Raw genomic sequence first — 25,454 nt, 5'->3', positions numbered from 1 at the left:
TGTTAACCGCTAGTCAAAGTTACCGTTCATTGATGTTTTGTGTGTGTGCGTGTTGCAAATAGCAGGCAAACCGTCAAGTTTCCCCGAATCCATTACTGCTGCACATAAAACTGTAGGCTTGCATGCCATGGCAGCAGAACCGCCTCCAAAAAAGGTTCAGAAACCTCAAAGATTTCTTGACAGCTATCGGGGAGATGTCCTTGCCTCCACATGTCCAGGTTGCCCCATCATGCGTTCTGCACCATGTGCAAGACAAACACTGACATCAGACACCAAGAGGCAACAGGTAACAAGCACAGTCCCACACACTGATACTCCCCCGGCCCCCAAAATATAGTGATATTAAAAACAAAAAGATGATAAGAAAAAACATTCATAGTGTCAGTAGGCTAGCCTTTCACACCCGCCATACTTCCCATTAGTGGGGGGGCAGTTAGAAAAGTGGTCAGATGTCTAGAGATCTAGAGGGTTTTAGACAGACGAGGTGTAATTACAAAACAGGATTTAGGTTACAGTTTGGCCATTTTTAATAATCCTAATTGAATTTATGAACACTAAAAATGACCATGACATCATAACAGGGAGTCCAGCTGTGACAAGCCATTGTAGCTCTAGTTAATGATGCATAGCATAGGCCTGTTGTCTAGGCCAATGTAATGGCAACTGACACTATAGGCATTTGTTGCAAGAACACTCTTTTAAAAGCCTATCTGAAATGATCTGACCCATGTTATTTATTAGCCTATAATTGTGTCTCTGCCAGGCTTAAATCTTGTGCTTTTGTAGAAGTTGCTTTAGGCCTATTTAAAGTTGGTGCTTTGAGAGTAAAGTATTATTTGGGCTACTTCATTTCCCTTCAGAATCAGAAGAAGGCTATGTGTTAACCTGGTCTGACTCACATCTTGAACACAGAAGTACTTGGTACTATTTATTAGCTCACTCCCCTTCCTATAAGTTAGATTAATCAAAATATATGGGCACAAAATATTGTTGAGGATATAAGATAACATTTGTGTAGTTTCACTACATATACAGCCATTCATCCACTCCCTTCTTATCTTCTTGTCTTGTGGTTCTTCTGTGTCCGGTGTCTCCGTAGCTCTGTCGCCGTGCGTCATTTTATCCACTTGCTTCTGGAGCATATTTACAGCCACCTGCTTGGTGACTGTGTCAAAATAACGGTCTTTGTACCTAGGGTCAAGAATCGTTGCCAAGTAGTAAAGCGCTTCCAGCTTCCAGTAGAGTGTTCTTTGCTGTGTGGACCCCACAGTCTGTGTCTGCTGCCTTGCTCAGGTTTCATTGCCAGAACAGAGGGAATCACGTCCGCAGTAGTAGCCAAATGTGAGCTGATGTCCTTCATTAATTGTTCAAATGGGTTGAGAAGCGTGGTCATGTTTTCAACGAGGCCCCACTGATATGCGCAGAAACAAGCAGGCAGCTCATGATCTGCACCATACACACCGTGCAGTGCGCGCTTCTGATCCAGTAGACTTTTCATCATATCAAAAGTATTATTCCACCTGGTTGTGACATCTTGCTGTAGCATCTTGGTTTTCATGCCCAACTCTTGCTGTATGTCTCTCAGCCGACAGGTGGTGAGATGAGAGTGGCGAAAATGTCCAACTATATTCCTTCCAATAGCCCAGGGGTCGGGAACCTTTTTTTTTTTTTTTTTAATAGATTTATTTTTATTAGCAACAATTATTACAGCATGTTTGTGGTTTACAGCAGGTATCTTCAGTTTGTTACATTCAAAATTATATTTTACAAGCATAGCATACCCAAGTATCTTACATTGAAACACACCATACATGGATGATATCTTTTCTTTTTTCTTTTTCTTTTTTTTAACAAGGAAAAGTAAAATTAGAAGTAATAATAGTAGAATCAAAATAACACACACAAAAAAACAAACAAACAAAAAACATAACAAAACAAAACAAAAAAACAAAAAAAAACAAAGATGATCCCTCCCACCCTCCCTCCCTCGCATGGTTCTCAGCTTCCTTTCATGTTTATACCTACACTAACTATATGTACAGTTTACACATACACTCATCCGACCAGTCACATTTATATAAAATCAGGTTATTACTCACAGCATATTAATCAAAGAGGAGGGAATGAACAGTCCCACAGAGGGCTAATCTGAAACCAGCCCAGTAGGGCTCGACTAAGTCCAGAGAAGGCAGAATTTCTATCAAGGGATCCCAAATTTCTCCAAAGGCAGCATGCTTCCGTCTCACACTGTACAGTATTTTTTCAGGTGTGCAGTAAGATGTAAGCTCATTAATCCAGTGTCTTATTGATGGGAGGTTTTCAGATTTCCAGTTAACCAGAATGCATTTTTTCACTGCAGTGCTTGCAAGTAAAACAAAGTATTTCTTATAGTGGTTTGCATTAAGACAGCTCATGTCCCCTAGAATCCATAGTTTTGGGTCCTGCTTAATTTGAATTCCTATTACCCTGGAGGTCACTTTAATGGCATGTTTCCAAAATGTTTCTATAATTGGGCAACTCCAAAGCATGTGCAGGAGATCACCATCGGCCATTTTACATCTCTGACATGTGGAGGGAATGTTATTGTCTATTTTGTGTAATCTGTGGGGGGTGTAGTATGTTCTGTGGAATATATTAAATTGAATCTGTCTGTGTTTTGTGGAGATTAGTACTGTTTGTGCCTGTTCCAACAGATGATGCCAATCAGCCTCCTCATAAACACAGCCTAAGTCTGCTTCCCATTTCCCTTTTGTAGATGTTTTATCATAAACAGGTAACCTTCCGTTTATGATACCATATGTAGAAGATATTATTCCTTTTGCTGATCTGTATATTTTGTTACATAAGAGGGTTTCAAGAGGGGTTTCTTTTGTGACAACTGGAAATGTTTCTCTAGATTCCTCCTTAACCCAGTCTCTAACCTGTAGGTATTTAAAGAAACTATCTTTGGGAAGGTTGAATTTCTCCTTTAGTTGTTGGTAGCTAGCAAACGTGTCATTAATATATAGGTCAGAAACTGTTTGAATTTTTCTATCCCTCCATCCTCGCAACATTGAGTCAGATATGTGGTGTGAGATGTTGGGTTGCCCCATAAAGGTGTTCTTCTAAGAAAAGAAATATTCATGTCGAGGAGTGAATGAGCTTCATGCCAAGCAGCAAATGTATTCAGTATTATTGAATTATCTGTAAGTTTGGTTAGACATTTTTTTGTACCTATAAATGGAATATTTCTCAGAGCCATAGACTTCATCTCATGCTGTTCTATCGGGACCCATCTAACATCACTGTTCTCTGCATGCAGCCAAATCCAAATTGATCGGAACTGGGAGGCAAGATAATAGTTCCTAAAGTTTGGCAGATTAAGTCCACCCTTTGAGTATGGGGCCTGCAGAGAAATGAGTTTGACCCTAGGGTTTTTTCTTTGCCATATAAAAGGAGTTATAATTTTATTAAGTTCTTTGAAAAAATTCTTGGGGACATTTATAGAGACGCACTGAAATAGGTAAATAAATTTAGGTAATATGTTCATTTTAATGGTATTAATTCTGTCTATAAGAGACAGTGGGAGATCAATCCATCTTTTTAAGTCAAGTTTTGTTTGTTCCAGTAATTTTAAATGATTCTGTTTAATTAAATACTCATCCGATTTGCCGATTTGTACACCTAAATATTTGAAACCACTGTTACACCATCTCAATGGGTCAGTGAGAGTTTTGATGCTGCTGTCCTGTATATTCAGTGGTAGTATCTCGCTCTTAGTTTAATTTAATTTGTATCCTGATACTGCACTATACTCTTTGAGGCATTTGAATAGAGGGGGGACTGATGTATGTGGATCAGTTATATATAAAAGAAGATCATCTGCATATAGAGAAAGTTTATGTTCGCTTGTTCCAAATTTAATTCCAGCTATGGCAGTGTTGGAGCGAATAGCGACCGCTAATGGCTCAATTGCAAGTGCGAAGAGGAGGGGAGAACTTGGACAGCCTTGCCTACACCCTCTGGATAATGAGAAAGTGTGAGACAGAATGCCATTTGTTAAAATATTAGCTTTGGGAGCATTAAAAAGTGTTTTAATATATTGAATAAATTTTTTTCCAAAACCCATAGCCTCTAAAGTTCGAAATAAAAAACTTGGTTCGATCCTATTGAAAGCTTTATTTGCATCCATGAACATTATCAACATAGGATTTCGACTTTTCTGAGCGGAGTTTAGTATGTGGAGCAGGCGCCGCACATTATCTGCTCCGTATCTGTCTTTAACAAAACCTGTTTGATCAGAGTGTATTATCTTTGGTACAACATCTTCCAATCTAAGAGCTATTAGTTTAGATAATATCTTATAGTCTGCGTTTAAGAGGCTGAGGGGTCTATATGAGTCACATTTCTGTTTGTCCTTACCCAGTTTTGGAAGCAGTGTGTTTGTTGCGATTTCCAATGATTCTGGTAATTTTTCATTTTCCAAAGCTTCTTTAATCATGTCAGTGAGGGGGGTTAGTAATGTTTTTGAGAAGGCTTTATAATACTCGATAGGGAAGCCGTCGGGCCCAGGAGTCTTGTTATTTTGTAAAGATTTAATAGCTTGGGATACCTCCATTTCTGAGATTTCTGCATCAAGCAGATCTCTATCCTCAACCTGTAATTTGGGAATGGTTATTCCATCCATAAAGTTTTTTGCTCCAATATTATCAGCATCCTGCCCAGTTTTGTATAAGTCTTCATAAAATTGTTTGAATTCTGCATTTATGGATGGTGAATTATCGAGGAGTCTGCCATCATCTGTCAGTATTGAGTGTATAAACTTATCAGATGCTTCCTTTTTAATTTGCCAAGCCAAGAGTCTACTTGTTTTGTTCCCAAATTCATAATAGTGATATCTAGTTCTGGCCATAGCTGCTTCCTCCTTGCTGGTACATAGATTATTATATTGCATCCTCGTTTTAATTAGTCTATTAAGGTCTTCTTCCTTTTTAGTAGCAATGTGGTCCTGTTCATATCTTTTAATATCTCTTTCCAATTCAGCTAGTTTCTCTCTATTTTGTTTTACCTTGTGGGCACTGTATGATAAAATCTGACCTCTCATATAGGCTTTAAGAGCTTCCCAAATGTTAGCATGTGACGAGGAAGCTGAATTGGCCTCAAGAAATATTTCAATATTAGTAGTCATATATGAAATAAATTCAGGGTCTTTCAACATGTGATTCTTAAATCTCCACCTGCGGGTTGTAGGCTGCGGAGTGTCAATCTGCCAAGAGAGTTTAATAGGGTTATGGTCTGAGAAGGTAGCTGCTAAATAGGAGCATTCTGCCACCATGGGGATCATGTCTAGTGACACCAAAAACATATCTATTCTAGAGTGTGTATTATGCATTGACGAGAAGAATGAGTAGTCCCTCTGGTTTGGATAAAGGTTTCGCCACACATCGGTTATGCCTATCTCTTTCATGCCTTGTTTGAGTGCTGTCGCTGCTTTTGATAATGAGGATGTTTTGGGTGATGACCGGTCCAGAAGGGGGTCTAAGACCAGATTAAAATCTCCACCCACAATACAGTGGCCCTCAATTGTAGCCAATTTCATGATCAGACTATTAAAGAACACTGGGTCATCGTAATTAGGCCCATATATATTCACCAAGGATATCCTGTTCCTATTAATTTCACAGTCTACATGTAAAAATCTTCCATTTTTATCCTTTTCGACTGAATTTAATTTAAAATTTAGGTGCTTATTAATGAGCAGGGCGACACCTCTTGCTTTTGAGGAGTAGGACGAGAAGAAAACTTTACCCACCCAGTCTCTATGTAATTTTAAATGTTCAGCATCGGTGAGATGACTCTCCTGAATAAAGGCAATATCTACTTTCTGCCTCTTTAGATATGTCAACAATTTCTTCCTCTTAATTGGTGAGTTTATCCCTCTTATATTCCAAGATACACATGTTAATTTTCTCATATAATAAATTCTCCATATAAGTGTCTCAGAAGGATAAGTATTGTGGTATTGAGTGAGTGTAGCAATGGTGGAATATTGAAGAAGGGTATGATTTTAAGACTGGGTCTGGACATGAAAGTAATCTGGACATGAGTGTAAGTAGATGTTCGGGTTTTAGTGAGAGACCATGCGTAATCCCAAAATATTAAAACAAAAACCTGCCTAGTAGAACCCCTGAAATAAAACCACATTAGGTAGGTAACTCTTTTGTACATCAACAGTGGTGGCTCCAGCAACCGCTAAAGATTAAAGAGGAAAAGGGAAAAAAAAAAAAATCCACTCACACCAGCCCGCACACGGCAAGATTTCAAACTTTGGGCTGTTAGATGGAAATTTATGAGAAAATAAAATGAAGGAAACGAAGGAGCTAGTTAAAGTCTGATATATAACTGAGCAGCAAACAATTTACCATTTCTTGACAACGCGCACAGGTTTATCATCAACATTTATCCCTGTTATTGTGAACATTTCAAGATAACAAAATTAGAATGAAATGCAGCTTGAAACACAGCTTTTCTTATCAGTACCAATAGACAGTATGTGTGCTGCAGTCACTTAAATTAGCTTCATGCTACGCACTCGGAAGATCTTTCAGAAAAAGTTGTACCTCAGCCGGGGTGGAGAAAAACTTGACAGACCCCTGATAGTTGATGCACAGCTTGGCCGGGTAGATCAGCGCATACTCCATCTCCTTCTCTCGCAGCATCCGCTTCACGTCATCAAACTCGTCTCTCCTGCGCTGAAGTTCTGCGCTATAGTCTGGGAAAAATGATATCTTTTTGTTCTCGTATATCATCTCTCCCTCTCCTTTACTCCTAGCCAGGCGAAGGACTTTCTCTTTATGTCTGAAATTTAGGAATTTGGCGATGAGGGGCCGCGGCCTGTCTGACTTCTTCCCGATGCGGTGTGCTCTTTCCAGAGTGACAGGTGCGGTGAAGTTACTGTTACCCAGGATTTGTGGTATGAACGTCTCCAAAAATCCTACAGCATCTCGACCCTCCGCTTGCTCCGGCAGATTTAGTATCCTAATGTTAGACCTCCTGCTGCGGTTCTCCAGGTCATCAGTCTTGTCTTTGAGGTGCCTAATCAGTTCCTCCATTTTTTTCAACACGGTCCCGTGTATTTGTAATGTCGTCTTCGTTTGCACTCACATGTGTCTGTATCTCCTCGACCTGGTCCGACAGTGTAGAGAGCGAGGATTCAATTTTCGTCAACGTTGTTTGTATGTCGGTCGTTTTCCTATCAATGTGTTTCGTGAGGTCTTCTTTAGTATCTTGAATGGCACTGAGAAGTTTGTCGAAGGATGTATCCTGTTCCCCGTCCGCCATGTTTGTTTTGGTAGCAGTGTGTAGGTGCTGTGAAGTTTTGGCTTGAGTTGCAATTTTCTTTTGCTTTGTGCGTCGAAAATTGTAGCTTGCCATACAAAAGTGTTATTTATGGCTTTGCCTCTCGCATGCAGACTAAAGATATGAGAGGATAAATCAGGATAAAAGCGGATAATAGGTACCACCACCAGGAGCTCACACACACACGTCCGCACTCCTCCGTTGCATCCCGTCGAGCTCCGGTCGGGAACCTTTTTGACTCAGAGAGCCATGAAAGCAAAATATTTGGAAATTTATTTCAGTGAGAGCCATATAATGTATTTTAAGGCTGAATTCAACTAAATGGGTATAATAAGCCTCTGAATTTATTCTTTTAAATAATGTTATAATACTCACCATTAATGCGACTTCTGGTGCTGCATGGATTTGCTGATGGCTTTGTAGTCTGGTTGGTACTTGGTGAGGTTTAGCTTCATGCAAGCGTTGAGGCTTTCATCCGTTAAACGTGATCGTAGGTTGGACTTGATGTTTTTAAGATGTGAGAATGACTGCTCACATGCATACGTAGATCCAAACATGGTCAATACAGCAATACTCACACGCTGCAGTGTTTGGTATGTGACAGGAAGCGCGTTCCAAGTTTTGATAATCAGCTGGTCTTCGGGTTGAAGTTTTTTCATTTCTGTCCACATGTGCTTGCTCGCCAACTCTGCTTTCTGTCGTCCGATTCTTTCCAAATCTTCATTCAGCGACTTGAACTTATTCACCCACATGTCTGAGGCCTTCAGGTCAGCCACTTCTGCTTCGAAATCTCTGGCAGAGACACCAGGAATGTAACTCAGGTCGCCTGTGTTCAGTGAACACTCGTTTGGATGGGCGAAGAACTTAAAAAGACAACTGTGCTCACGAAATTCTCCAAAGCGTGCTTTGAACGACTGTAGGAGACTGGATGTGAAGCCAGCTAGCTGGTGGAGATCAAAGTTTTGAGTGGGCTCACTTGCTGTGCATGCATCTTTAAATTGTCTCAGGTTTTCAAAATGTAGTAAACGACCTGTTTCAAGATCCATGATGAAGAGCTCCAGCTTGTTTTCAAAAGCAAACACGGCTTGTTGAAGGGACAACACTGTATTTCCAATGCCTTGCATTTTCACGTTGAGCTGGTTCAGATGTTCAGTCATATCCACGAGATAGTAAAACTTGAGGAGCCACTCGGTTTCGGCTAGCTCAGGATGCTCGATGCCTTTCATTTCAAGGAAAGTTCGGATTTCGTTCAGGCAAGCTGCAAAACGGCTAAGCACCTTCCCTCTTGACAACCAACGCACATTGCTGTGCAAAAGCAGACCGTGATAGTTATTTCCAACTTCATCCAGCAGTGTTTTAAACTGGCGATCATTTAAGGCTCGAGCAACAATAAAGTTGATCACACGAATGACCAGCGACATTACTTCGCCAAGCTGCCCATCACACATCTGAGCACAAAGTGCCTCCTGGTGTAGAATGCAGTGGAAACTTAGGATGGGTCTATTTTCATGTTCACGGAGAAGCGCCAAAAATCCTTTGTTTTTCCCCACCATACACGGAGCACCATCAGTACACACTGAGAGAAGTTTATCCATAGGTAGATTTTTTTCTTGAGTGAACTCCATGAAAGACTTGAATAAATCCTCACCTCTTGTGGATCCTTTTATTGGCAGAACAGCAAGACTTTCTTCGTGCAGTGTGTCACCAGCAGCATATCTTGCAATCACACTGAACTGCGAAATGGCTTACGTCTGTTGACTCATCCAAAGCCAAGGAAAAGAACCTCCACTTGGTTTGCCATCGTGATGGTACGATCATGAACAGTTCTTGCAGACAGAGGCATGTCTTGTATCCGTTTGATTATCTTGTCTTTGTTCGGAAGATCATCAAAAAGTTCATTGGCTACATCCAGCATGAACGTTTTAGCATACTCGCCATCTGTGAATGGTTTTCCGTTCCTCACTATTGCTAAAGATCCAGCAAAGCTAGCAGAATTATAGTCACCTTGTCGGGTCCATACACGGAGTTGCTGCTGGCTAGCTTGCAGCCTGCTCAGTAGCTCTTGGCACGCTTTCTTTCTACTGTCTCCCGCAGGGTATTTTGATGCAAAGGTAGCATGGCGTGTGTTGAAGTGCCGCTGTACATTCGACCGTTTCATCGATGCAATTTTGTCATTGCAAATTAGACACACCGCAGAACCTTCTCTCTCCACAAAGGCGAATTCTTCGGTCCACTTGTCCTGAAATGTACGATACTCCTCATTTTTTTTTCTTTTCGCCATCTTCTTCGTCGAAGGGTTAGCTTTGAGCTAATGACGGCGCAGACTGATTCAAAAGGGGGCGTTTACCTGTTTACCCAGCAACGGCCAGCGTAGGCTATTATAATCCAATTAAAATAATGGACAATTGCTCCTGCAGCCAACTGCAGCCCTGAACAGGACATGAGCAGTGGAAAATAGATGGATGGATTAAAACAAGTGAGAATATTTTGTTTTATCTTAGAGCCAGATCCAATCATCAAAAGAGCCACACCTGGCTCACGAACCATACGTTCCCGACCCCTGCAATAGCCAGACAGTCAAAGATGCTTCACTGGCTTAACACTCCATCATGCACTGCTAGCTGCAGCGTATGCGCCATGCAGCCCAGGCTTTTAACGCCACACTCGTCCACTGCCTTCTGCATATTCTGTGCATTGTCGCGAAGCACAACGTGCACATTGTCTTTTTAATTTTCCACTGAGCAAACATGCAGTCAAATGCACTAGTGATGGCAGCCACCGTATGCAATCCTGCAAACTCTTGTGCACACAAAACAGCTCTCTTCATTCCAAAGCTGTCATCAATCCTCTGAGCAGTAAGACTCAACATACTCATCTGACTTACGTCCAGACTCCATATATCCGTAGTGAAGCTAATGTCTGTCAAATTGTCCAACAGTTTGTGGATATGTGTAAAATACATTTTCCATATTGAATTCAGATATTTGTACTAAACTACTGTTACACTCTTCAAAGGTCCATTATGAATGAAAAGTGTGTTTTTTGATAAAGACAGGAAGAGAGGCTTTAGGCTCCAACTGTCCAGTCAACAAGCTTAATGTTTTTCTATGAACTGACGTCACTGAGCTACATGGACAGAGTTTATGTCCTGCTGACAGAATCAGTGTTAAAGCAGTAATGTTGATGGCAGACGTATTGAATCGATATGTTGCTACACTGATAGGTCTACCGATGCTACATGCTACGTAGACAGTATTGGCAAGATCAACATGTATACCACATTAAGGTAGTTAATGGTTTTAACATTACAATGTTGATTAATTAAATATAAAACGGCAGCAAAATCGCGATGATATTGCTTTCACAGTGTCTACATGATTTTATTTTGAAGTTTATTGTGTCTAAAGTATTTTATTTTGAAGTTTATTGTGTCTAAACTATTTTATTTTGAAGTTCTTGCAATTCCCGGCCTGAGACTAGAGGCTGCACTGGAAGTGACCCCACACTGGAGGTCTGCAGCCAGACTCTTGGATTTACTTAGTGCTGACAAGATTACATTATCCAGTTTAATTGTATAGTAGCCAGGCTGACAGTTGATTATAAAATAAGCTATAGCACGAGAATGAAGATGAATAGTTTAAGACACAATCTCGGGGTGTAACCAGACTGTCTTATTTTGTATGAGGACAGATAAGAATGAAGAGGAAGGGAGATATTTCAGGCTTTTTTCTTTTAAGAAGCACAAATGAGGCACAGCTCAGGTCCAGACAGACTCCAGCACCAATGTCAGCAGCCCTGGCAGCTCTGAAGCTGCAGCTAGTCAGGCAGGTCAGTGTGGTCAGACACAAGGACCCAGTCTACCAGCCCCAGGTCAGAGCTTACAGAGGCAGTAAACTGCATGCCCAGTTAGGACACTGAGCAGTTTGGCCTCACTCTGTAACAATAGATGATTTTGACAGATTGCACCTATTTATGAATGTTGACTCAGCTTGTAACAATAGATGATTGTGTGTGTGTGATGTTATTTTATTGCTGTTTTATTTATTTTGACGCCATCTGTATTTTTCACAATGCAGTTTCCTCAGTTGTTGAGAGTGACACATACGTCTGCCTCTGAGGAGGAAGACAGTGAGCCAGAGCTGCTAGGAGGAGATGCCACTGAACCCCCACATCCACATCAAGCTCCACATAGTGTGCACCTAAAGGACCAAGTGGTAGGCCCACACTTACTAACCTATCTGTGAACCTTTTGAACAGCAGCTATTCTGACATGATATAGTCTGGCAAATACAGGTGCTACTAATGGCATTAATTAGCCTAAGGTCCAGATTCAGCTGCACTTACATTGAACAGAAGCTTTTCACTGTGCAAAAGCTCTACACATCAACCTACAAGTTAGCCACTGTGAGCCACACTACTTCATCTTGTATTGAAGTATTTCAGTATTTATTCATTTGCGATGTGTGTCCATAAATACTCAATATGTATTCTAGACATCTCAAGATCCAGAGAGGAGGGTCCTGTTCAGCCGTGTCTGAAAATGTTCCCAAGAACTCAACATGAAACAAGGAAGAGGGCGTTCGACAGTTCTTGGTATACGGACAATTCAAAAAGGAGGAGGAATCCTCTTTGTGTTTTTTTTAATCACTTCGCAGGTTAATCAATCACCCTCCAACAGCCAGAAAAGAGAAATAACTCACATTTAATTTGGCTTTCTTTATTTCCCACAGATAACTACAAAAGTAACCATCAGTATAGCCTATTGTATTTTTTCCAACAGCGTAATTTTAAAGTCTGTGTTTCTAGTTTGCTGCTGCATTGAGTATAAGATTAAATGACTTGTAGTTCAATCTGTGGACAGTAAGTGTGTGTCTGCCTCTAATGTTGGGTCCTGGGGGTGAGTGACGCCCTCAGCCGCTGGTCACCCTGCAGCCTGACTCAGGATCAGCTCCTCAGCCTCTGTCGGACGTGGTGGAGGTGAGAACCACTTCATGTTCAACTACTCAGCAGGATGTTAGGACACAGATGTGTGTTAAACATTATCTGTTGGTGGTAAAAGCTACTACAAGTTAAAATATCCACTGAATAAACTTTTACTTTGTTTAATATGTGAAATAAAACCAAAGTGAGGAGACGTCGTGAGACTGTTTCTGTATTTCATTTTCAGCCGATTTAAATTAAATAAAATAGCCTAAAATGAAATAAAATAAAACACTGAACAACATTCAACCACTTCCTCAAAGGCTAATATAAAAGAAAGTGATGTTAAATTCAAAATGAAAAGACGACCGCATCTACAACTCTGTCAGTGTGTTTTATTACAGCCGCAGCCGTGTTACTTTTTCCCAGAAAATGTCTGCTTCCTGTTTTCTCCCCTGTTGCCATGGTGAATCACAGTATCGGAGCTCAACTGATGATGGCTTTTTACTAGTCATCAGGCACAAGCTCAACTCAGAGTTAACATACTCAAGAGTCGACTTACCTTACTCAGATCAGCTGTTCTGGAACTGAAAACTCAGAGTTTCACTTCACAGGGTAAGTCAACTCAGAGTTCAGGGTTAGGCTCAGAGTTAGTTGAACCTCCTTTATGGAATAGCCCTCTGGTGTGTCTGCACGCATTAGGAGTGATGCAAGATTTACATTTTATGTGCGCTGTATTGAACTCTGATTAAATGTAGTTATTTTTGATGTGGTGAAGTCAGTGTCTGAAGTTGTTGATGGATGCCCACCGGTCTCAGTGCAGGTGGTGGGAGAAAGGGGGGGCGACAGCTAAGCTATTATCCCCGGTAGAGAGCGGCCCCCACCCTGTGTCAAATGCTGTAAATACTCTTGTCAGTGTGCAATAGTGTCACTGTTTTGGGAGTTTTTTGTTTCTTATTCATGTTGTTTATATTGTGAATACTGCTTTTAACTTTTATCTATATGTCTAATCTTATTTTGTAGTTATTCATTACTGCTGTTTTTAATTGATGCTCTGTTTTTGCTCTCCTTTGCTGCTGTAATGTTGCTAATTTCCCTGTTTTGACAATGATCAGTTGTGATATCATGAGGCTAATTATCTTTATAGAAACTATTTTGGTGTTCACCTAACTAATTACAGTTTCTCTATCTCAGAGGTGACATTACATTCTTATACGTGGGTCCTTCATAGTTGTGAAGTATAAAGAGTATAGAGTCATGTACATGGCTGTACCATATCAATCAATCAATCAATCAATCAATCTTTATTTATATGGTGCTTTTCATACAGAAAAAAGTACCACAAAGTGCCTCACAGAAATAAACAACAGCAGAAAAATAGAAACAGCAAAATAAAGTTAGGAGAAGATAATTAAAAGAACCCAACCCTCCCACCCCCTCGGACATGGACAGAGACATACACACTCATACACACCCAATATGCACGCTGTATGTATGTTTTTGCTATTTTGATCTAAATTTGCTTGATGAAAAATGGTTGTTTTGTTTCTTGTTGTAATCAGGTAGTCAGAGCTTCTACAGTGTCTTCTTGATGCTCCCACCAGGGGGCACCAAAGTCTAACGAGTGTAAATCTAAAGGCCTTTAGTCACATTTTTCAGAGAATCAGTGAACCCAGATGCGGACACAGACAGGGAAGCAAAAATGTTCAAACCAGATTTAGCTCATTTTTACTAGGTTGGATCTGGGGCAGGGCTGGGATGGTCCAGATAGGGAGAGTCAGTGAAGGGGAAGAGTTCAGGAAGTGGGAGCAGTCCAGGAGGCTGAATCCTGAGCGGGATTAACGGAGCAGACGGGGGAGCAGGTCCAGAGTGACAGCGGCCGGAGAGCTGAGCAGGCAACATATTTCATATTTTATAATGCTGACAGAAAAGAAAGCAGACCAGTGTCAGTTATGTTGATTTGCAGACTCCATGATTGTTATTAGATGATCAAACATACTGTATTTATAGAAATGACGTTGGTGCTTTTTAATCCCACAGATGTCACATTTACATGTCAGGATCTGGTTATTATAACACAGATTCAATATTTAACTGTCATGTATCAACACAGTAACAGCGATACATACATTGGCAGCTGTAAACACTCATAAAAACATAAAATACATACTGAGGTTTGGTGCCTACCTGTACACTGAACATATATAAGGAGCAGTTAACCATCAGATCATCAGAGATCGTTACAGACGTTGTTTATGGTTTTAATCTGTTTATCAAAGATAGTCGCGCATGTGTCTATGTGTAAATGAGAGGCATTAACTTACAGCACATTGTAAAAAGGAGCATTATTTAAAGTTCACTCCATTGACTTGTATTACTTCACGGGGCTGAGCTGCCACATCCAATATGACGGCGACGTCGACGTATCACTGCAACGGGCCAACCCGCTCAATGAGGCGTCTGTGTTTATGTGTCCATGCTGCTGACTACTTGTAGAAACCAGCCAATGCCACAGCAGAGTCAAACAAGGTCCTCAGGAGTGACTTTCACACTCTAAAGAACCACCTGCGTCTTATCAGCAGCCACAGTGTGGTAAGCCTCTTTAGTCGTTCATACAACTCTGTTCAAAACAGCCATTTTTATTACAATCAGCGGAGTCTGTCTGTAGTTACGGGGCGCACACCTCACGCAGTCTGGTCCGTTCCTGGACTCGAACCTACCAACCTCCATTCTCAACGGCTGAGCGCATGCGCACTGGGAACACTCGTAGTGACGTCTATCTAAACCGCTCGGCCATCGCAGATAACGGCTTCGCGCAGCGAAAAAGAGGGGTGTGGTCTGGTGAGCCCATAGCGTCAGCATATCAGAGGTGCCTAGTGTACATGACAAACAGCAGGGAGACACAGTTTGTTTTTCTTTCTGTCTGTCCTTGTTCATTTGTTATTTTCAAAAAAGAAAATCATTTTCTTTAATTTGCGGCGGCCCTCCAGCATGTGGCGCTCCAGACAACCGCATGTCTACTAATAAATAATAATGATGCTTTTTTTTTTTTTAAAGGTGCCATTAAAAGAACTTAAGGACACGCACAGAAGACAGAAGAGGATTCAGTGTAAATGTGGAATAATTAAATACTAAAAAATGAATGAATAAAATAAAACTAAAACTAAATAAAACACACTTGCCTGTTCGTTATTCCAGTTTATTGCGCTATTCTCACCCTGCCCAACCCGGCCTGGTTGACTTCCTGTATAGTGAGGACTGCTGAGTATGAATTGTGTGCCCAGCTCCTGGCTCTATATTACTGTGTACATACATATTTAGTTATTTATTTATTCTCATTGCACTGAATTGTGTCCTGTTTCTGTTGTACTGTTGTTCTTATATGCGGTATTCTTTAGTGCTTTGAAAAGGGCTTTTAAATAAAATGCACGATAATAATAATAACGATTATTATTTTTATTATTATTGTTGTTGTTGTTGTTGTTGTTGTTGTTGTTGTTAATAATAATCGTTATTATTATTGTTATCTATATTAATATTAATATTGATGAATGAGTAAAAGTATGTCCTATGCCAAGAGCCGGCCCTGATTCTCACTGTGTCCGGTCTGCAGTCTTCCGCAAAAAAGTTCCCGTGAGAAATGTATTTTGAGTCCACACTGCAGATGCAGGTTTTTTTCAATAAATGCCACCTGAGGGTAATCCCTGGTGACGTCACGTCAGTCAAAGTGCAGACCCTCTATGACGCAGAGTTTCCTGGCCGGGTGCGGTGGCGCGCGCCTGTAATCCAAGCTCCCGGGAGGCTGAGGCTGGAGGATCGTTTGAGCTCAGGACCTCTGAGCTGCAGCGGACTATGTCGATCGGGTGTCCGCACTAAGTTCGGGATCGATATGGTGCTCCTGGGGGAGCCCGGGACCACCAGGTCGTCTAAGGAGGGGTGCACCGGCCCAGGTCGGAGACGGAGCAGGTCAAAGCCCCCGTGCCGCTCAGTAGTGGGATCGCGCCTGTCAATAGATGCTGTAGTGCAGCCTGAGTAACACAGCGGGACCCAGTCTTTATACACTCTTTATACTCTTCAACACACACACACACACGCTCAACAACAACGTCTTTATATGTTACAGCAGCTTCATCACTGCTCATTTAGCTTCTTCTTTCCATCACAAACCTCCACAAACCAGCGGTGTTTGTTTGTCCTCTTTATTTGTGTGTGTGTCATATTTATTATGAACTGCTTCATTTTTATGAAACCTTTACTTAACACTGAATATCATTACTGATAATGTGATCTAACCTGGTGATGAAACGTGACAGAAGAAAAGGGACAACGATAACGTTCTCATCTTGTTTTGATGAAGATGACGTCCTTCCTTTTTCACATAACTATGGTGAGAGAGAGAAAAAAATTACCAAATAATTTTGATTCAGAGATTGTGTCAGACTGAAAGAGGTTTTTTTTTTCTAAGCCTATCTTTGAGTTCAAGTGAGGGACACTTGGTTGCAGGACTTGCATTCATGCTGGTATCTTTTAAAAGTGATTTAGTTATAAATCACACTCATGAATGAACCATTTATCAATAATTGCCTACTTTTATGCATTGCGTGATGACTGTGCCACATGATACAGCAGCTGCTTTGGCGTTGCTAGAGGACATTGCCAATGCCCAACTAAGTTGATAGTCAGGATTTTCCAGTGATTCTTCAAACTCATTACATACTGTACAGGTACAATAATAAAAACAACACACCTGTACGATCACGGTGACCTCAGCCACGACATCACAACTGTTGGAAGCCAATCATGGTCAAGTATGCAAGTAAACACTGAGACAAACAGAGAATGGACTAAACAGTGAAGCAGGAGACATTTTATGTCCTTATTTTAACTTCGGAAATTAGAAACATTTGCATGGTCATTGATTTAATTTTTTTTTTCTCTTTAAAAAAAAATAAATTAAATTAAATTAAATTTTTTAAAAAAATCATATGATACACAAAACATTATTCAAAGCAGAATATCTCTTATGTAATACTCTTAAATAATACAAATTAAGATTCACATGAGCAACAACAAACCCTCAACCCACCATCAGCTCAGTCAGTGCTCACGTGACACGACACCCCAAATGCAGGCAGGGTCACATCATGAGGAACTGGCAAATGACGAAACAAGGACTCAGTGACACCACTATTAAAGAACACAATCTAACTATGTTATGTCAACCTGCCACATTTAGAAGGCATGCAGGCTCTGATTTCATCACTTTTTTTCTAATGTCCCCCCCCCCCCCCCCCCCCCAAAAAAAAATATTTTCCCCTTTGAACCATTTACACATGAAGTGACGACAACTCCTTAAATAAATGGTTTAGCATTATTACACGGTCGGAATGAGAGAGTAAAATAAAAAAATATATATTTATTTACTCATTAAAGTTTTCACATTGATATGAAATACAAAACTTAATAACCAACTACTACTACCTCTTTAGTTGCAAAAGTAGGAACTAACCCCACCGGAGCTCTACCGCTTCATTATCATGCATTGACAGCCGGCTTGTATTGTGGCTTTCCCCGGCCTATGAGGAGGGAGCCGGTCTCTACCGTCACTCATGGCCGGGAATGCCTGTCCTGTAAGCGGGCTGACATGCATTGATGTTAGCGGGACCCATGCTCAGCAGCATGGTTCGACCAGCTATGAAGCGGGAGCACGCTCAGTGGCATTAGCTCCTACAATATCAGCGAGGAACTCCAGCCGTATTTATAGACCTCTCTCGTCGTCCGACTATCACTCATGGTGCCCACTTTTATCTGATTTTTTTTCTTGCCAGTTATTATGCCTGTCACACAGTCACAACCAATACTCACATACTCACTAACTCACCAAACAGTTTTCTCATTTGAAATTGCTTTACATTTGTAATTATTTGCCTTAATTTCGCTGAAATTTCTTGAAAAGAATTTTCATGAAGTAATATTATATGAAAATTCATAAAGGGGCGGAGCTACAGTGATGCCCTGGTAGCGCTGGCCACCTCTGGAACCTGATTGGACACCTCAGACGCCACCTCAGTTGATTGACAGGTCTCTGCACGTCAAGGTTAAAGTAGCGTCTGTGGAAAGACAAACACGGGAGGCAGAATAAACGTCTTTCAAAACACGAATGGATCGTGAGGACCTACTTTAACTACATCACTCTGAAGTAAGTTTTAAAGTGGTTACTGATGAGAAGTTGTTCTACACTGACGATTTGACTGCATATTTAGAGAAGAGATCTTGTCCCCAATAGTTCAACTACTTCAAGTTCAAGTAGGCTTGTGTAACGTAGGTTAATTAGAAAGAAATGATGCATCTGCAGGAGGAGAAGGCGATGCTGGATCTTCCGCCCGCTCAGCCGCCAACATTATGAAAGGCAATGACCTAACGTTAGCCTGAAGTAGAGCTTAGACCGGGCCCAAAAAATCAAGCCCGACCTCACATAATGTAGAATCACTTCATGTTACAGAAAAGGAGCCTGATGCTAACGGTAACTTAAACCTCATACCTGAAAGTCACATCCAGGTTAGTAGATAATATTGTAACAGCCTGGGATTGTTGGTGTTGGTATTGAATTATATTTACTGCCGTGCCATATCTGGTGTAACTGACGTTAGCTAGCTGCTGGTGAGGTTCTCAACGTCAGTCAGTGTTTAATAGTTTTACCATGAAATCTGGCTAACTCACTAGCTAACCTTGCTAGCGTTATATCTAGATTAGATAGATAAAGCTAGCTTGTTAGCGCCTTTCTTTACTGAGCAACCAAGGCACAGCAGCACTATCAATCAGCAGAGACAGTGTGTGTGTGTGTGTGTGTGGGTGTGTGTGTGTGTGTGTGTGTGTGTGTGGGTCCAGTAGTCAACAGCATACAATGCTTTTATCCCTCTGTGTATCTCCTTGTTTGTTTTAGATGAGAACTGGCCAGCCTTGTGGACTGAGAGTCATCAACAGGCATCCTTGGTTAGAGTGGAGGGACAGAAAGTTCAGTAAATATCAGCCAACATGCAAAGCTGTGATGTAAACAATTGAAATTTGTAAAGTCAATATGTTGTGTCAATATTATCATTGACACAATATCAGTATTTGATTTTTAAATATTGCAGTTATCATCAATATCAGTATATCATGACACGGCGCGTCAGCACTGAAATGTCTCAATGATTGTTAGATGTGTCACGAAAGTTCATCCACACATTCATGTAATTGGTGATAAACTGCAGGAGCTTTGGCGATCCCTGAACCTCTCATCATTGACATTTTGTGTAATTTGGTGCCGTCCCACAGTTCCTGAGTGACGGAGTCTAGTTCTGGAGGTGGAGTAGCTGTGACAGAGACACCACTCATCCTATTACAAGACACTGAACCGTCAACATGAAGTCGAAGCTGCTATTTAAGGTGAAGAAGTGACTTAATGTTGCATTAATACCTTACAGACTTATCATTTGAACCCCCCACCCCACCCCACTTGTTTAGACCCACTGTGCCCTGACTAGAAGACTCTCTGCATTATGCCAGCAAGTAATTGGAATCAGTTAATTGTAAATGTCGTAGCAAATGTTCGAGCTCCAAGACGCTGAGCTAATGTGGTCTACATGGCGAATATTACAACTGCTTAATGTCAGCATGTGTGTATCGTCATTGTGAGGATGTGAGGAGGCTGATGCAGGCGTTCGGTAAAGAAAGGTAGATGGAATGTAAAGTGGATATATAAGTGTGTGTATATATAAGTAACTAGTGCATTGCCTGTAGGAAGCATGTATTCCTATAGAAACGTGGGAGGTTAAGTAGCTTTTTCATGGATGGCTAAATGAGGTTGTGTTTAAAGGTGGGACATCAGGGATATAATTGGCTGTTTTTGACTACTTTTGATTTTACCATTATATTTCACCTTAAAAACTGTTTACCCTGTTTGGTGTCATTATTTTCAGCACAACCTCAGATGTGTGACTGTACAGTTATTTTTTCAATTCGACATACTATATAACCACTATGGACCTAAAATCACAAAATAACAAAATCAGAGTAGGAAAAAGTTTTTTACTGTGAAAACCACAAATATGTTTAATGAACCAATTGCATTCGTTACAATGCAAATATAAATTGTTGTTGCTAAATTTGTGCGTGAGTTTTTGAAATTTACAAAGTTATATGTAACTATTTACATTTAAAGGTCCCATATCATAAAAACCACATTTTCTGTGGTGTCTACATATATAAGCTGGTCCTACCTGAGCCTGCAAACTCCCAGAATGAGGAAAACAAGCGATTCCTGCATGGTCTCTGCAGCCCACACACTGGTAACACGGCACTCCAACAGGCTGTTCAGAATCTGCTCCTTTAGTTACGTAACAAAAGGAGTCATTATCATAGGCCAACTTCCACTGCGTGGTGACAGGAGATATCCGAGAGGGGGGCGTTCATCCCTGAGGTAAAGTTCGGTGTGTCCTGCAGTGAGACAGCAGTGTTTCACAATGTTGTCGCTCAAAGCTAGACACGCATATTGCTCTGTTGTTGGTTGTACAAATCAACATAAATGCTTATATTCTGTCCCAACTACAGAAGAACAGAAGAGCCAGTGGTTGCTTTTCATTTTTAACGACAACGTGCCAGCTACGGTTCGTGTTAGCTTGTATGTGTGTGCTAACCACTTCAGGTCGGACTGCTTCAGTAACAAGGGTCAGTACAAAGCTGGCTTTGTCTAGACACTGACCCTCGTAAAAGGGTCAGTCCCAACCATAAGAGACCCAGGAACTGCACCCGAGCCACAGGTAAGTGTCTCCACGTTTTGATAGTATTTACAGTTGCCTACGAGTATGGTGAAGTCAGCTTGAAATTGGCTAACTAGTTAGCTCCGCTCCAGTAATGGCATTTGAAGCAAGTGTGATGTTAATGATATTACGAGGGAGTTTGGTTGTCACAGTAAAAAGTCTGGAAAAAGACTGATCCAGTAAAGGGCCATGTGGCTGCAGGTTTTCATTCCAACCAAGCAAGAACACACCTGATCAGGTGGCCCTTTACTGGATCAGTTTGACCCCACTGGTGTAGACTTCTTTAGTAAAATGATATTGTTGTTTACAGGTGTTCAGGCTACTGTGTCCTGCAAGGATTTTGGTGTTGGGACATCCACTGCAGACCCTTTCCGTTTTTCCTCAACACCTGTAAAGAGACCCTCAAAAAGACCTCGTCTGGAGCTTGAAGAGGAGCTGGAGGACGATCCATTAGAGGGCAGCTCTTCAGTGGCAGCTTCAAAGGGGCAGGATCCCACCTATGATCCTGCAGAGTCTGTCACAGCGCTGTCAGAGTCAACACTTTAGTCGTAAGTTACCCAATATATCAGTGTTTGTGTGTTAGTGAGTGCACATGTGGTGATGGTAGTTCACTAGATAAAATAGTTCTGCCATAAAGTGAACATACGTTTTTCATCATTGTATTCATTTTTATTCACTTCAGTTTTGTTGGAAACATTTTAGACAGATTCATAGTGATCTTACGATGTTCTTTTGGCTCCTGATGTTTCATTTTTCAAATTATATTGAAATAACTTTACGTTTTTAATTGTAGGGTGTATATACATAAGAGATCAGCCTATATGGAAACTAAAGTACAGTTTAACTGTCCTGGAGATTTCCTATAACGTACATGACTACAGTTTTCACTGTAGGACTGTTGTTGTTTACATCAGTAGTTGTGCTTATATTTATGTGCAAAAAAAACATATATTGACCAACTGGAAAGAGTGTAATGGTTCAGAGTACACTACTGGAGAGAACTCAAGCTGATTAATTTCTAAATGTGTTTTCCTTTTGTTTGATATAGACAAGAATCATCCGCTCCCACCCACAAGATCAGAAAATCCATAGTCCATTCCTGTCCGTGGAGCAGCGATGCCTCCATTGTGATTTCTACACACACTGGAATAGCCGGCCTATTCATGGGAGCACACCAGCTGGGAACCTCCACCTTTCGGCAGCTGGGTACCTGAGAGGTGCATCCTTGAAAATTGCACGGGTAAATGATGTGCAACTGTATTTCCTACAATTCTCATTGCTCTGAATATGAAATATTTCTGATCAAGTTACATGCATTATGTCAACATGTTTATTTTTTCTACCAACAGGTCTTCAAGGCAATGGAGCTGCAACTTTTTCAGTACAACACATTTCGCCGGCATGCCAGATCTTTCATTGAACCTGCAGTCATTCACCAGCGGAAAACATTACAGGATGTGATGCTGCAGCGGCTCAGTCAGGAGAGCAAAGTTCTAGTTGGTGGCGACATGAGAGCCGACTCTCCAGGTATTTACACGTCAATGAAATAGAGCAGTTTATCCAGGTTTTTGATATATTGTTAAGTTCAAAGTAGAGTGACATTATGACACATATAATAAAATATGTGATGATGATGTGCGAAATTTGGGAGTTCTACAACAATGGATCTTAACTCAAACACCGTTTCGGACACCGAGTTGGTTCAGGTGAGTGGTGAAAATTCAATTGTAACAAGGTTATTCAGTGAAATTCAAAAACGTCCATTTGGCTTATGCTAATACTGTTTATTTTGTTTGGTTTTTTTGTGCTGGGGCAACAGAGCAATGAGGCTGGTGGTAGTTACCACATGGAAAAAGAGGGCCTGAGGAGGAGTCTGGCACTGCTGGAAGAACGTGGCATTAATCTTGACCGCATTGTTACCAGCCGTCATCCACAAATTCAAAAGTTCCTCAGGGAGAGAAACATCACCCACTACTATGATGTGTGGCACATGGCAAAAGGTATATTTTCCTATTTTCATGTGCATCCATCCACATAAAAGCTGCTCCTAAAAGTTCATTATGCACAAAGCACTTTTCTGTGCACATCACATGTGAGTAACAAGAAAGGAAATGTGTGTCCTTACAGTAACATTGTAAAGCTATGAGTCAATTAGTATCACATGTCTTGAAATTGATTATGAAATGCTGCAGCTGACTGATCAATCAATTATAAATGAAAGGAATGTATCTATATGAACTTTAGGGATTTCAAAGAAAATAGGCAAGATCATTAAGGAGAAAGAGTGTCAGAAACTACAGAAGTGGATGAGAAGCATCAACAATCACATCTACTGGACTGCAGCTGCCTCATCCACTGGGCCAGAGAGAGTCGCAAAATGGACCTCAGTCCTGAACCACGTGCAGGACGTCACACACACGATGACCCTCTTTAGCCCAAGTGCCTGCATGAGCTCCACCAGACACGGGACAAAAACAAATGGCTCAGAGCAGGTGTTGCACTAATAGATGGACTAAAAGTTATTACATCATTTTTCCTCAGTTTTAAATAGTGATCACACATTTTGCATAACAGACAACTACACCTAGTGATGTGATATTTTGGAAATTCACCATGAATAATGTCAATAATATACATTACTTTATTGTATTTTAAAATATGCATTTGTTATTGTTTTCTACAAATTAGAAAAGCTGTTGGCCAACAAAAGAACTGTGAAGGATGTGGCAAAACTGAGCCCTCACCACCAGACTTCATCTGTGGAGGCATTCCATAGTGTGATCCTTCGCTTTGCCCCAAAGAATGTTGTTTTTCCCTTTATTGTAATGCTGTGCAGGTAAATCAAACTAGGGTTACTTCAAACTTTGTGAGATGCAGCCTAAACTGTGCTTTATTATGATCACCTGTGATTTTGTCTTCCGTGTACTTCCAGACTGTACCTGGCTGCCATGTATTACAATGAAAATGCAGACAGACCACAGGCCAAAACCCAGGAAGGTGTACCTCTCTACAAGGTCTACTTTCCAAAGGCTATGAGGGGACAGTGCAGAGCCAAAGCCCACAAGACAGAGCCAACACTCCGTTAGTGTTAAAATCTTTGAATTTTTTTCAACCAAACATGTTTTGAACTTGTTGTACTGGTAATTGCTCTCATGTGTTAAAAGATTTTTTAAAAACAAATCCCGGTAAAAACCCCAACCTTACAAAGGAATAAATAAATAACTAAATAAATTGGTGGCAAGTACCAGGATGTATTTAGGACATTTGTATTGTTTTGTAAAAATAATAACATAAGTAAAAATGATCTTTGTTCTTGTGTTTTATGAAACAGGGTATGTTGCTGACATGATGGACCTCATATTTGCCAGAGTCTTGGTGGACCCTACACCATACACAGACGCGATGTTGGCCATCCCAGTCCCAGAGGATTTGACCGCCCGGTATGAACATCCTGACAAGGAGGAGGTCATTGCCAGTTATGTGTCCAGGTTCAACCGAGGGCCAGTCTAAATCCAACGTTGTGGCCTTCGGCATCAGGAAACTCTCTGCGGATGCGTAGGACCACACAAACTGGAATGACTACCCGGATTCTGCGTCCCAGGCAGCCCCAGCACCAGCTCACAAAACTGCCGTATGGTAGATACCTGTAACGACTATGAACAATGGACACAATGTTTAGTCTTGCAGAAATGTATTTAAACTGTGTATTAGAATTTTTCTAATGTTGATTGCCTGATAGGTTTGCCCTGTGTTTAAATCATTGTTTAATTATTGTTTTGGGGTGCATTGTTGCATGTAAATAAATGCTTGTGTGTGTCTACAGAAATGACCCGTCTGAATACATAAAAAAATATGCACAATATCTGTTTATGAAAACTATACAAAGGAAGAAATAGCAAATCCAGTATATTAAACTGTACTTAAATGTGTCATGTGTTACTGCAGTTGCAAAATTATGCCTGCTGAAGGAAAACAAGCGATGATAACATCTTTGGTTTTTATTCTTTGACATTTTACAAAGAACAACTTACTGGTGTGTTCCTCTCAGCTGTAGCAGACCATAGTCAGCTCTGTATACTTGACAGGCATTCTGCAAGGAGTAAACACTGAGGCACACAGGCTCCAACCCAGGATGATCAGTCATACATGACACCTCCTCATCCACCTCCTGCAGACGTCTGCTAACCTACAGTAAATAACAAACAGAAAATGTCATTGTAATTTATAAGTGTAAACAGTAGCCAAATTGAGACAAATAACTTTTCAGTTCAGCTGTGTGGTTGCTACCTGTGGTGTCTCCAAACAACAGATATTTTCAACTTCTATGGGCATATTTGCACAGTTTCCACAGGAGCACCTTCCCGTAAAAGACGACACTGAAGTTAGCCTCCAATT

At 40.9% G+C, this 25,454-nt stretch overlaps 2 protein-coding genes and 1 long non-coding RNA gene across 6 annotated transcripts; 1 reads left to right on the top strand and 2 right to left on the bottom strand.

Moving 5' to 3' along the window:
* Positions 1 to 1,460: 1,460 nt before the first annotated feature.
* LOC119020682 (general transcription factor II-I repeat domain-containing protein 2A-like) lies at positions 1,461 to 8,980 on the bottom strand. The gene is made up of 2 exons (XM_037100179.1): positions 7,569 to 8,980; positions 1,461 to 1,657 (listed from the first exon to the last, which is right to left on the bottom strand). Exon 1 carries the CDS (start codon positions 8,961 to 8,963, stop codon positions 7,716 to 7,718), a length of 1,248 nt encoding a protein of 415 aa, XP_036956074.1. The 5' UTR covers positions 8,964 to 8,980; the 3' UTR covers positions 1,461 to 1,657; positions 7,569 to 7,715.
* Positions 8,981 to 15,849: 6,869 nt separating this feature from the next.
* On the bottom strand, positions 15,850 to 19,095 carry LOC119020687. The gene is made up of 5 exons (XR_005075397.1): positions 18,800 to 19,095; positions 17,345 to 17,410; positions 17,006 to 17,081; positions 16,552 to 16,640; positions 15,850 to 16,286 (listed from the first exon to the last, which is right to left on the bottom strand). It is a non-coding gene; the product is annotated as an uncharacterized LOC119020687 (long non-coding RNA).
* LOC119020683 lies at positions 18,303 to 25,049 on the top strand. Of its 4 annotated transcripts, none has more exons than XM_037100184.1 (10): positions 18,303 to 18,457; positions 19,202 to 19,272; positions 19,576 to 19,686; positions 21,370 to 21,607; positions 22,108 to 22,299; positions 22,409 to 22,586; positions 22,879 to 23,059; positions 23,748 to 23,895; positions 23,992 to 24,140; positions 24,391 to 25,049. In XM_037100184.1, exons 7-10 carry the CDS (start codon positions 22,906 to 22,908, stop codon positions 24,567 to 24,569), a joined length of 630 nt encoding a protein of 209 aa, XP_036956079.1. In that variant the 5' UTR covers positions 18,303 to 18,457; positions 19,202 to 19,272; positions 19,576 to 19,686; positions 21,370 to 21,607; positions 22,108 to 22,299; positions 22,409 to 22,586; positions 22,879 to 22,905; the 3' UTR covers positions 24,570 to 25,049. The 4 variants fall into 4 exon arrangements, with proteins under 4 accessions (XP_036956079.1, XP_036956077.1, XP_036956076.1 ...); XM_037100182.1 differs by having other exon boundaries at positions 19,202 to 19,277; XM_037100181.1 differs by lacking the exons at positions 18,303 to 18,457; positions 19,202 to 19,272; positions 19,576 to 19,686 and adding an exon at positions 20,966 to 21,059.
* Positions 25,050 to 25,454: the final 405 nt, after the last annotated feature.

The sequence above is a fragment of the Acanthopagrus latus genome, chromosome 6, assembly GCF_904848185.1.
Source record: "Acanthopagrus latus isolate v.2019 chromosome 6, fAcaLat1.1, whole genome shotgun sequence".
Taxonomy (NCBI): Eukaryota; Metazoa; Chordata; class Actinopteri; order Spariformes; family Sparidae; genus Acanthopagrus; species Acanthopagrus latus.
Note: the sequence above shows the minus strand (reverse complement) of the source record. Positions and strands in the feature narration are given on the sequence as shown.